Source organism: Rhinolophus ferrumequinum, chromosome 18, assembly GCF_004115265.2.
Source record: "Rhinolophus ferrumequinum isolate MPI-CBG mRhiFer1 chromosome 18, mRhiFer1_v1.p, whole genome shotgun sequence".
NCBI classification, from domain to species: Eukaryota; Metazoa; Chordata; class Mammalia; order Chiroptera; family Rhinolophidae; genus Rhinolophus; species Rhinolophus ferrumequinum.
In genome coordinates, this window is record NC_046301.1 from 23,273,175 (window position 1) to 23,285,424 (window position 12,250).

Here is a 12,250-nt window from a genome sequence, read left to right on the forward strand (position 1 = left end):
ACACAAATTAATCTAAGTACTTTCCAAAGCATTCACATTATCATTTAAGGGGTAAGAAATGGTGCAATCTGCAGAAGTGCTCAAGAAGGAATCTCCACCATAAAGCACAGTATCTGCATCGCTTGTTAGTTCCCAGAGGGCAGGCATCACATCAGATTTAGTCACATCATATTTTTTCCCTTCTTTATTCCCCTTCTCCTTGCTAACAGTGGTATATATACTCTTGTGAATTAAAAAAAAAAAAGTTTTCTAAAAATGAGGGAAACGTTTGTTTTCATTCCATAGCTTGCCAGGGCCCATTCTAAACATCTTTGATAGGGAAAAGCCCAGAACGCTTTTAAGACAGGCCGATGCTGAGAAAAGAGGAGACTATTCTGGCATATGTGTATGGCACACAGCTTTTAGAGCCCTTTCTCCAGTTCTGGAAATAAGCAGCATTCATGGTTAGGAGGGATTCCGTGTTAGGTGCAGGCAAGAGCTTTCAGACAAGCAAAACAAGGGCAGAGTCACTAGTTTCTAATTAATTTAATTGTGTCAACAGCCTGAAATTATCAGAATTTGTCTGCTGGTCACAGCTGAGCAAACTACCAGCCTGTAGGGGCATCAGCAACAATGTTCTCTTCGCTTTCTCCTGCATAGGGATTAGCACCCAGAGGGGTGAGCCTTTCAAGTAGGGGAGGAAGGGAGATAAGGGGAGAGGGGATGAAATGGGGGTGATGGGGGGTGAGGAGGGGGTGAAGGGGAGTGAAAGGGGGTTGGGGGAGAGGAGGGGGGGAGGGGGAGAAAAGAACACAGAAGGTTTGCACTTGCATAAATTTCAAACAAACTGGAGTCTTGCTGAAACCTCACCATTACTGGAAACACGAACAAATTATGAAACGGACTTGTAAATCCTATGACATTTGATCAAATTAATATATTTTCTTTCCTATTTTTCTTCCTATTTCACATCCATATACAAAGTATTGAAAGAAAAGAAACCAGAATGACATTGATAAAAAATAACCAACTCTAAGCAAATAGCCTAGGAACCTGTCTATAGTTTTGCATGCAAATACTTATTTAATAAATTTAAAAAAATTCTGTGCCAGAGCAAGAGGTTTTTTGTGTTTTTTTTTTTTAGGTCAAAATAACGAATAAGGCTGAATCCCTGCTACAAAAACCAAGAAAGCTGTTCTTAGTTTAGCTGTAATCCTGCTTCTAAGCAGGAAAATGTGCTGAATGACCTTTTCAATCTGAAGATTTATGATGGGATTCCACACAATTCTAAAACTAAAGGTAAAACAAGAAGATAAAATGCCTGTGGTCCTAGGAAACATTCAGAAAAAGGGTCGCTAATCAGAATGGGGGCGGGGTAGAGAGAGGGGATGAAAATGAGTATTATATCTAAAAACCCAGATATGTATACATGCATATTTACAAATACACACACAGCCAAGCTCAAAAGCAAAACTGGGGATCACGGAAGTCTCCTGGGGCTCGCAGGAGTAGAGGGGTTTCAAGTCGTCTATCACCCAGGGAACTGCAGGAGGAAGGACCAGCTTATAGGCCAGGCCGCGGGCATACCTCGGAGACACTGCAGGTTCCCTTCTGGAGCCACGGCAACGAAGCAAGCAGTGCTAGGGGAGGGTCTTGGCCTCTCAATTTGTAAAAAAAAAAACGCAGCCTCTGTGATGCGCAATAAAGCAAGAGCATAATGAAATGAGGTACGCCTGTACCGGATTTGAATCCCGGCTTCTCCACTTTCTTTCTATTGGGATAATAATAGGAATCACCTCATAGAGCTGTTAACGAGGTTAAAATAAGTTAACACATATAAAGGAAAGCACCTGAACAGCACCTGGCACATAGCAAGGCACTCGGTAAATGTCAAGTTGATTTTACTGCTACCCATTATTGTTAACGAGGTCGAAGAGACACCATGTTGGAGATTTAAAGCACCTCAAGAGCGGAAATCAAGGCTGTGAGCCACAGGGGTGGGTACCTGGGGAGCCACAAACTCCTGGTGCAGTCAGAAAACCTTCTGCCAACCAAGCGAGGAAGCTGATATAGAGGAGGCCACCCGCCCCAGGCCACGGGTGAAAAAAAACGCTTGAGAAATCAGAGCCCCTGGCCCTGTGCCTGGCTTGGGTGTGGGGCTTGAATGTAGCCACTATCTAACCTGTGTGACAGTTGGGGGCTGAAGAAATTAACACAGAAACTGTTCAATAAAGCTCAGTGGCCCTGGCAGAGATGAATTCATCTCACAGAGATACCTCCACAGTCCAATCTAGAGTCTTCAGGTGGAAAAAGCACATTGAGTACTGGGTGGAATAAATCAAAACAAATCCACACCTGACATGTCTTGTGTAAAGCTATCAGAGAGAAAAAAAACAGATTACCTACAAAGGATGCAGACTTCTCATGAGCAGTAATAGATGCCTGAGGACAATGGAATCATGTCTTCAAGTGCTGAGGGGAAATAACTGTCAACTTAGAATTCTATACTATCCTTCAAGAGCGAGGGAGAAACAGAAATGATTGGAGGCACAGGAAAACCAAGAAAGGACACCACCCACAGACGCAGAATGCAAGCAATGCTAACATGGGCGGGAAAGAGCGCCAAAAAGGAGAGTGAGTTGTAAGAAACACTATTTGCTAAAAAACGAAGAAATCAGATGGGAGCTTCCGCAATCTTCTACGAGCCCACCTAAAGGCTGTTCTAACCCATGAGCAGAGGGGCTCATCTTCCCTGAGGCTGTAGTGGGAGAGCTGTCTCCCTGCAGGACTACTCCTGCTTTCTCAGGAACCTGATTCTATTAATAATTTCCTTTCCCCCGTATGTTATTCGTTTAAACCTACATTTAACTGTTGAACAAAATATTACAGTTATGTATCTTGAAATGATTGATAGTGAAAAGCAGACGTTCTCACCACCCTCCCCGGCCAGTCCTGTTCCCTGGCAGCAAGCGCCTTGAGGTCTTTGAGCTGTCTTATCTGGTATTTACCTTCCTACTTTAAATAATATGCTGTGCCAGGAACCCTTTGGAAAATCCATCCACCTGCTGGCCAATGGTTCTGGTCACTTGCATTGTGACAATCCTTCCTTAATCTGGGAAAAACACAGCCTTGATACACTGTCCCAATGACACAGTGCTCTTGTTCGGTGCACACGGAGCCACCATACCTGGACCACTGCCTTCCCAGAGATGATTTATGTAAGCTACAAGGTGGGCTATTTTGCAATACTTCTGTATCTTACTCTGTCTCATAAGGACTTACTCATAAGCTTGCTACTTTATTATATGAGTATTTCTATTCAAGAACAAAATATGTCATGGCCTAAGTGCAACTCCATGAATGACTGAGTCCAAAAAGTGAGGTCGGTAGGTCATTTCACTTCCAGGGGAAGCAGGAACTCCCACCACCTGTATGAGCTTGAGTGTGAACGATCCAGAACGTGGATGAGCCTATTCCCAGTAAGAGCAGGCTAAGGGTGGGGGTTACAGGTGTGTGGGGGGGCTGTGGGGGGGGGCGGGGAGAAGGGGCATGAGTCTGTCACTGTTTGGACTCTGGAAACAAAAAAGAAATTTCACAAGCAGAAGGCTGAGGCACTGCCAGAGGTAATATTTGGTTATTACTTAAAATTAAAAAAAAACTTTGTTGAAAACCCTTTGACTAATAATCTGTCGTGTGAGTTCTAAATCTTTCATTCGTTACTTTATTTTAAAAATAAAAAACAAAAAGAAATAACAGCCAAAAAACAAAATTAATCAACCAATTTAGGGCCTGAAAGGAGAATTAGGGCCTCCCCTAATCTGTGGCCAAAAATGTTCCTAAAGCATGTTCTTATGTTCTTGTATTACTTTTTCCTTGCTTTATCAATTTAGAACACGACTTCTAATTATGGTAGGGTAAGGATTTCATTTTTTGTTTCCCCATATCCCAGTTACAATCGGTTTTTGTTAAATCAGTAGTTGGTGCTTCTTTTATTATTACATAAATATGTATCAGTGCTGAGCTGTTAAGTATATACTATGACTGTATTTCCTTTCTTGAACGTTTAGTTTTTCCTGGAGTTAACAGGTCTCTTTCATTTTATCATTTGTTTCATTTGTTATTACCTATTGCTTACTATTCTCAAAGACTCCAGTTTATATGTAAAATCTCTTTTCTACGTAAACATTAGATATCTGCTGTGCCCACCCCACCTCCCTTTTTCTCTTGATACCTCTCTGCTCTAGAGCCGTGCTTCCTCCTCTCCCATCCGGCCCTCTGGGCCTGCTGCAGAGCTGGCAAGCTGGAACCTCTACATTACACCTGTAGGCTCCCATAATGGTTCCCATTTTTTCAGAACCTGTCTGTCTGAAAATGTCATTATTTTACTGTCACATTTGATTTATAGTGCTGGGTACAGAATTCTAGGTTAGAATGACTTTTTTTCCTAAGGTTTTTTAAGACACTGTTCCATTCTCTTCTAGCTTTAAGTGCCGCTTTTAAGATGTCTAATGCCTTTCTGACTCCCTGTCCTTTGCATGTGACCTTTCCTTTCTTCTTTTTAAGTTCTAGTATCTTATCTTTATCCCAGGCGTTCCTACACTTCACAATGACGTGCCTGCCTGCCTGGGAGACTATTTATACTCATTGCACTGGCAGGCCCTTTCTGTCTGAGGATGTGTGTCCTTCAGTTCTGGGAAAGTAATCTGTGTTATTTGATAGTTTCCTTTTTTCTATTTTCTCTCTTCTGGAATTCCTATTAATTAGATGTTGGACATCTTAGATTGATCCTCTCATTTTCTTTTTTCCCCCTTATTGTGCAATTCTTTGCATGTGTATTATACTTTCTAGAAGACTTTCTTGATTTCGTCTTCTAACTCTTTGGATTTTGGGGGACATCATAATTTTAATTTCTAAGAGCTCATTTTAATTCTGATTGTTCATTTTTTTTGGTTCCATTGCTATTTTCTGATTTGTTGCTAAGCTATCATTTCTTTCTCCAAATAATGGCATGTTATTTTTTTAAATAAAATAAATTTTATTGGGGAATGTTGGGGGACAGTGTGCTTCTCCAGGGCCCATCAGCTCCAAGTCGTTGTCCTTCAGTCTAGTTGTGAAGGGCACAGCTCAGCTCCAAGTCCAGTCGCCGTTTTAAACCTCTAGTTGCAGGGGGCGCAGACCACCATCCCATGCAGGAATTGAACCAGCAACCTTGTTGTTGAGAGCTCACGCTCTAACCAACTGAGCCATCTGGCCTTCCTGATTTATAAAGTAGCATCATGCTCTTATTTCAATGTTCTTATTTCTTACCACTCAGAGGAGACTTATAAAATCTTTTACTTTTTAAAAGTATTCTTTTACCATGTGCATTATCTGTTGTTGCCTCTTATAGTTTTCTTTTTATTTTTGTCCACTCTGTTGGAGAATTTCCTCAAATGCCTCGTGATTTTTGGCTGTCAATTTATAATTTAAAGCAAGGTAATAAAATATTGATTAAAAGTTCTATATCAATATACAGGGCTTGTTGACTGGTGACCTTCACTCTAGGACAGTCAGGTGACCAGGTAGCATTTTTACTGAGAAACAACCACCCCTTCCTCCAAATTCTTCCTTCTAGGGACATGTAATCTCTGAACAAGTTCCCACAGATTCCAGCTTGGGGGAGGAAGGGAAGAGGAGAGATGGACGTATCAGATCACTTGAGCTGCTCAAACAGGGCAGGGAAAAGGACTGGGCAGGCCCTGGAATTCAGAAACTGTCTGACACCAGTGCCTTTTGCTCTGCCTGGGGTATCCAGGGAGAGTATGTCACCAGCTGAATTTCTCCCAAACCGATAGATTTCTACAGGGGTGAAGCAGCCGTAAAGGGTCAGGGAGAGGACCTTAGGTCTAACTACTCTGCATCGGGCACACCATCTATCTCATTTCTCACTAGTGTCTCTTTCTGCAGGCTTTCTGTCCCTTTTTAGGTAATAGTGAACCCTGCTTTGCTAACTCAGGCCTCCTCCATCTACCATCTCTCAAGCATTCCGGTCTCCTCTCCTATTCTCTTAGAGGTTTATGACTTTTAAATTCTTTTGCCATTATTTTAGCAGGGTTTCTTTGGGTGGGGGAATATACTGATTAAATGCATATGTTCAATTTGCCATATTAATCAAATGCCTTTTTAACTGCTCTTTCTCCACTGGTTCCTTCTCATCAGTATTTAAAAAGTTTTTTTTTTGTTTGTTTGTTTTTAATGTTATTGCGGTAAGAACACTTAACATAAGATCTACCCTCTTAAAACATTTTGAAGTGTACATTACCGTTGACTATAACTCATCAGCATTTAAACATTCTCAAGTCTCTTCAGTATTAAGGAAATCGGGATGAATAAAAATTTTCCCCTTGATTCTATGTCTCCTTTCACCTACTCGTCTCTTCCTTCATAGCCAAACTTCTTGAAGCACTTGTCCACACTCTCACCTCTTTCTCAGCACCCTCAAATTTCTCAGTTTACTGTCACTTACCTCTATGCCCAGCACTCCACTGAAATGGTACTTGCAAAGGGTACCCACTGATAAATCCAATGGACACTTCCTAGGCCTCAAACGTATTTGACTTCTCAGTAACATGACACTGTTGTATTCCCTCCTTCTCAAAACACCCTTCCTTGGAGTTTCTGACCCTGCATTCTCCTTGTAAATGGGATCCACACTCCTTAGCAGGGCGTATGCGTATATGGTACAAACTATGCTTCTCACATCAGCCTCACCTCTTGCCGTGACCATATTCAAGTTCTATGCTAAAATGCATGGGACTTCAGTTCCTAGAGCAGGTCCTGTCCTGTTTTTCTTCTGATCTTTGTACATCCTATCCACTTTTTATTTGGCCACTTTTGCAAATTCCTTCTACCTGTGTTGAATGCCCCTCCTATGCGCTCCAGAGCGCCTATATTTCCACGGCTAACATGTTTATTAAAAGGTACTGCAATTGCCAGCTTATGGTCCATGCTCCATGAGGGCAAGATCCATGTCTGTCTTCTACCTTGTTTAAAGCTGTGTCACTAGAGCCAGTATGATGGCTGGCCCATGGTCGGTATCCAATATATGTCAGTTGAGTGACTGAAGACACAGAGAGAGGGAGAATCAAATGCCTAAAAAAAGATACACACATGATCATATTTTCTCTTTAATGGGCCAGCAGGGCAAATAAAATTACATACAGACCAAATTTGGTCTACAGACTTTACACTGTAACATAGATTCTTTGGGCTGCCTTTTTCTGTCTTCTTACCAGTGTATCTGATAACTGGTCACCATTTTATGTACAAAATAAACCAAATGAAGAGTCAGAATATCAGAATATCAATACACCATCTCCACAGGGCTTAGAGAAGGACAACTGTTTAAATGTGTCAGTATATCTTAAATCTCTATATAGGTAAATCATAGGGTTTTAAAATGGTATGGGAATGACAATGTTGTATTCTGGTAGTTTTGGTATAATTTTGCTCACATACTAAAATAGGTCTTTTAAAGACAGAAACACTTCTGAAAAGAGGCAGATTAGCTCTGTTGAGAGAATAACCCTTTAGGCTACTCGAACCATGAGTGCTGTAGGCTCTGAAGAGGAAAAACAAATCCCAGCTTAAGCAAAATTGGAATTCTAGCCTTTGAGTGTCACTTGATGTACGCCAAGCTCTCGATGCTCCAATATCCCAAACACCTTCCCTGCTTTATTAACATGGATTGATATGGGTATCACTGGCAAGTCCTTTCTTTGGTGCATAGCCAGAATTCTTTCAAAGCATGTCGACATTTCAGTTATTTTGAATTGTCTCTAATATTTGACCACGTTTAGCCACAACTGAAGAGCTTATCTATCTGAAAACAGATCTGTTTCTAAATGTGAACTATAATAAATACCTTGCTAGATACTACATTCCCAGCTGGAAAAACCTACAAAGAACTTAGAGGTTATATCCAGTCTCTTGATAATGAACTATCATGTGAAAACTAATGTTTTGCACTCAGAAGGAAAAAGGAACGGTGTTGTGATGAACTGCTTTCCATTTCATTTGTCTGAATAGATATTACTTTATTTCTATGAAAGCTGAGTCTCTGCCCAAAAATGAACTCACACATTTATAAGTGAAAAACTGTCTCTTCAAACAAAAACAATCTCTCCATATAAAGACGCTGTAAGCAGGAGGGAGGGAAGGGCAGACAGACACCCTTACACTTGTCTTCCCCATCACCCAATAGCAAATAAAGGTGACCTTAGATATTGTTTGCACCGATGGGGGTCCTCCATGATAAAAAGCACAAGGAAAAAGTTATGAGCTAGAGACACTGCCCCAGTACAATTCAAGCCCCGGGTACAGCAGGCACATTGGAAACACGGCCCATAACCTTCCACACTGGGCAGTGACTCTCAGAAAAGTAAACCTCTGCCCCTGCAAGCCTGCCAGTGCTCAGTTCAACCAGCTTCCAGTTGTATTTCAATGTTAGAGAGTCTGGAATTCACCCATGACAATCCTCCCACTCCCTCATCACCACTATATATACACCTTCCTCCAAGGACGGCAGGAAACACCACATCCAGTTGATACTCTCTGTCCTGGACAAGTCTGGAGCCATTTATTAGCACAAAGTCACATTGTTCCTTCCATTCCTTTCTTCAAAATTCCACCAACTAAAGGAAAATATATAGTAAAACATCTTGCTGATGAGTACACTGGACACAGTCGGTCCTTGAGTTTAACTGAAAATGAGTAGATAAACAACTAGTTAACGCATATTGTGATTGACTTACTTCTCCATTTGGACTTTTAATTGTCAATAACCACAATCATTATCAACCTTACACTGTTATGTGGGATATCTGCTGTTTCCTTTGACTAGACTCTTCCTCCTCCTTCATTTACCTGCCTAACTTCCTTCCACCTGGCTTCTCAGACAGCTCAGACCCCACCTCTTCCAACACTCTTCCCTTAACCAACCACACCCCTACCCCAATTTCTCACAACTATCCTTCTCTTACTTAATTAGGTGTCCCTCCTCTGGGTTCCAAAGCCGTGCTCTCTGCATGTTACCTTCACAGAAGTAATCACACAGCACTGTTTATAAGACACATCTCCCCCACTAGTCTGTGAACCCACAGGCAAGGATCATCACTCATCTTTATTTTCCAGTTTATATCACAGTGTCTGGTATTTAGTAGACATTCTATAATGTGTGTGAAATGAGTGAATAAATGTATGACCAACGTCAGATGATGTTTGGGCTTAGAAACAGAATTATAGGGATGGGTCTTTAGAAAACATTTAGTCCACCCATTTCATCCAAAATTCCCTTAACAAGTATTTCTTAAGAGCTGTGCCAAGATAATAAAATAAGGAAATCATTATCTATGTTCAATAAAACAAGTATTTTCTAATGAAAATAGGATGAAATAAAAACCTTACCGGCAAAGTTCCAGGCAGAGATGCATCAAAAAAAGATACCAAAGAATTTGGAGGTGCTGCAAAGTGGACTTGAGATCCAGAGAAAAGTTTAGAGTTGGAGGAAATCTGGGCATGAATTTCCAAACCTACCACAGCTGCCCATTTGTGTTCACTAAAGAGAAAGATACAAGAAGTAGTTAGATCTGTCACCATACATAAATTTCTATCTATGAGCCTAAACCACAAATGTTAATTTCCTATTCGTGTTTTCAACTTACTAAAATGTTACACCCTTCCATTAAAAAATGTGTCATATTGTATTGGCGACTAAATAAAAAAAATTCATAATGAACACCTACAAGACTGGTAAAATAAAATTCATGTACAACATGGCATAAGGCGAGTTCACTGTACAAACAGGAAGGTGATAGAGAAAGGAAGAATTTGGCATCTAAAACACTTTTGAAATGGGTATCAGGTAGCGATTGCTGGCTGACCAGTGAAAAGCAGCCTTTTCTAAATCAACTGTCCTTTATCAATTAATCACTCAGTAAATGAAGAAAGCTGATCTTGTGAAAATTTTTAGAATTATTATAACATCAGGATTCTACTACTAGAAATAATGATAAATAGTTGCACAAATAATGATAAATATTTGAAAAGGAAGGACAATTGTCATATTTTGAATTCATTTTATAACAGTGGGTAAAATGACCAGAGTGACACAGATATAACTGATCACTACTAAATGATATTCTTCTGGAAACTGTGTAAAGGAAAACATTAAACCATCAGATGTGGCATTTTTTTGGTACCCCAAATCACTTTCAATTCCCAAGATCTAGTTTCAGATTCCTTTGCTTGTTTAGCCTTGACTGCTATTAAATCTAAGAAGCTATTAAACACTGTAATAATCCCTTTTATGTGGCCACTTCTATTGGGTCTCTGTGAACATTCCATACACAGGTCTCTCCAGGTTCTTACAAGTGTCCCTCTGAAACCCACGTATCCCAGACAACTTGTAGACGGCCTGTTTATACATACTGTCCCCACATTTTGTCTGTTCCTATCTTGCTGTTCTCCCAAGCAATTTTCTATATTACCGTGTTTCCCCGAAAATAAGACCAGGTCTTATATTAATTTTTGCTCCATTATGGCTTATTTTCAGGAGATGTCTTATTTTTTCATGTACAATCCACATTTATTCAATCACAGTCATGTCATCTTCTTCTAGAATATCGTCGTAACGTACTAAATGTGTCCGTCTTGCTGAGATCTTAACTGGGGCTTATTTTCGGGGTAGGTCTTATTTTCAGGGAAACACGGTATCTAGATTTTTATTTACATGTATTGGATTTTCTTTCAATCCTTTCAACACATGAAGTTCTATATTTATAGTATTGTGAGATTGATTCCTTTTTAAAGTTTGGAAGCACAGCTTGTAATTTAGAGGAATTAAACGATGAGTTTATTAGAAATTTGGCATTCACGAAAAAATTATCCAAAGTATTTTTGCAGTTGCACTACATGGGAGAAAAAAATACTTTCAATTCACAGTGAGATGATCTAATTTATGAAAAGAATAGAAACTGAATGCTTCTGGACATTTTCCTTCTGTTCCTCCAACTGAAAAGCAAAAGTAATGCCAATCTAACTATGTCAAAGGAAAAACACAATATTGGACAAGTGTATTTAAAAAGAAAACTAAGTTTTATATAATGAAGTATAAACAGCTGTTCTGAAGATATCTAACAAAATAAGCAAAACTCTCTACACAACCAGAAGGACGATTTCTTGTATTGGCTGCATCCTCTTAGGTCTAGATACAAATGTTCAACATGAAATGCCTCCACAAATAGGTGGTATTTTCTGACTAATGACATTAAGCCACCACCATTCTACCTTTAGAACACTGCTGGCCCATTGTAGCGCTAAATACATGTCAGCTAAGTAAGATCCGGCTTCTAGTTTCACCGACCCCACTGCTGGTGCTATTAGTAGCTGACTGAATCCACTCTCGTCTGTGTGGCTTTCGATTCAAGAAAACACGTGCGATTTCATACCTGCGTGTTTCCCAATATATCTGCCTTCTTGAAGAGAGTGGTTTATGCGTGAGGGCGGGTTGACAGAGGGCCAGTTGTGTGCTTCAAGGGCTGCAAGTTACAGCCCGACAACACCCCCCCTCTTCAAAACACATAAACTGAAGGTTGCGATGTAGTGGCCTGAACCATCTACGCCTATCTCCCCAGTCCCGCAGTTCTTCCACCTCACACTTAAGTGGGGAGTAATGGTATGAAATATACCCTTTCCTCGGCTTCTCGGCCGTGATGAGGGGCTGCTGAACCACTGAGCTCTGTTCCCTTTTCCCGCTGGACCTGGACCCAGTCGGAGTCCCTGCTCCGTGGCGAGATCCGCGGTTAATGTAGGCTAAAGCCCAACGCCTTCCAGACCATAAACGGCACAGCACGGGCGCCGCCATTGTGCCGGCAAGTCCTGGTCAGGTGACACAGCCACCCTCTGGCGCGAGGCTCTCTGGGAAGCGTAGTTCTGGAAATGGATAAAGCGCTAGAAGCTCCCACCGGAAGACTACTATTCCCGGTGAGCACTGAGAATCGAAGGCTGCCGGAACCCTGGCGGGGAGGAGGGAAGGAGAAATAGAGGAGAGCGTAGGACGGTTTCCGGGTCGGTCGGTGTGACTCCTCCTAGCGGGGAGTTGGAGAGGTTTGTGGCTGTGAGCTTGTGTATGAGTTTGAGTAAGAGCAGGTGGTATGGGAGGTCCGAAGCTGAGGAATCTGGCCGGGATTTTATACTCTAGTTAACCTTTTGAGCTCCCCTGATGATTCCCTGA

General features: G+C 41.1%; 1 protein-coding gene across 1 annotated transcript in view; it reads right to left on the minus strand.

Annotated features, from left to right (window-relative positions):
• The window catches only part of GATB (glutamyl-tRNA amidotransferase subunit B), an 81,757-nt gene extending 69,846 nt beyond the window's left edge, over nt 1-11,911 (minus strand). The window contains exons 1-2 of the mRNA XM_033133928.1: nt 11,706-11,911; nt 9,424-9,574 (exon numbers count right to left, since the gene is read on the minus strand). Coding sequence (XP_032989819.1) covers nt 9,424-9,574; nt 11,706-11,881 — 327 coding nt within the window. The 5' untranslated portion in view covers nt 11,882-11,911. The remainder of the gene's footprint in view (nt 1-9,423; nt 9,575-11,705) is intronic.
• Between the last annotated feature and the right edge of the window lie 339 nt (nt 11,912-12,250).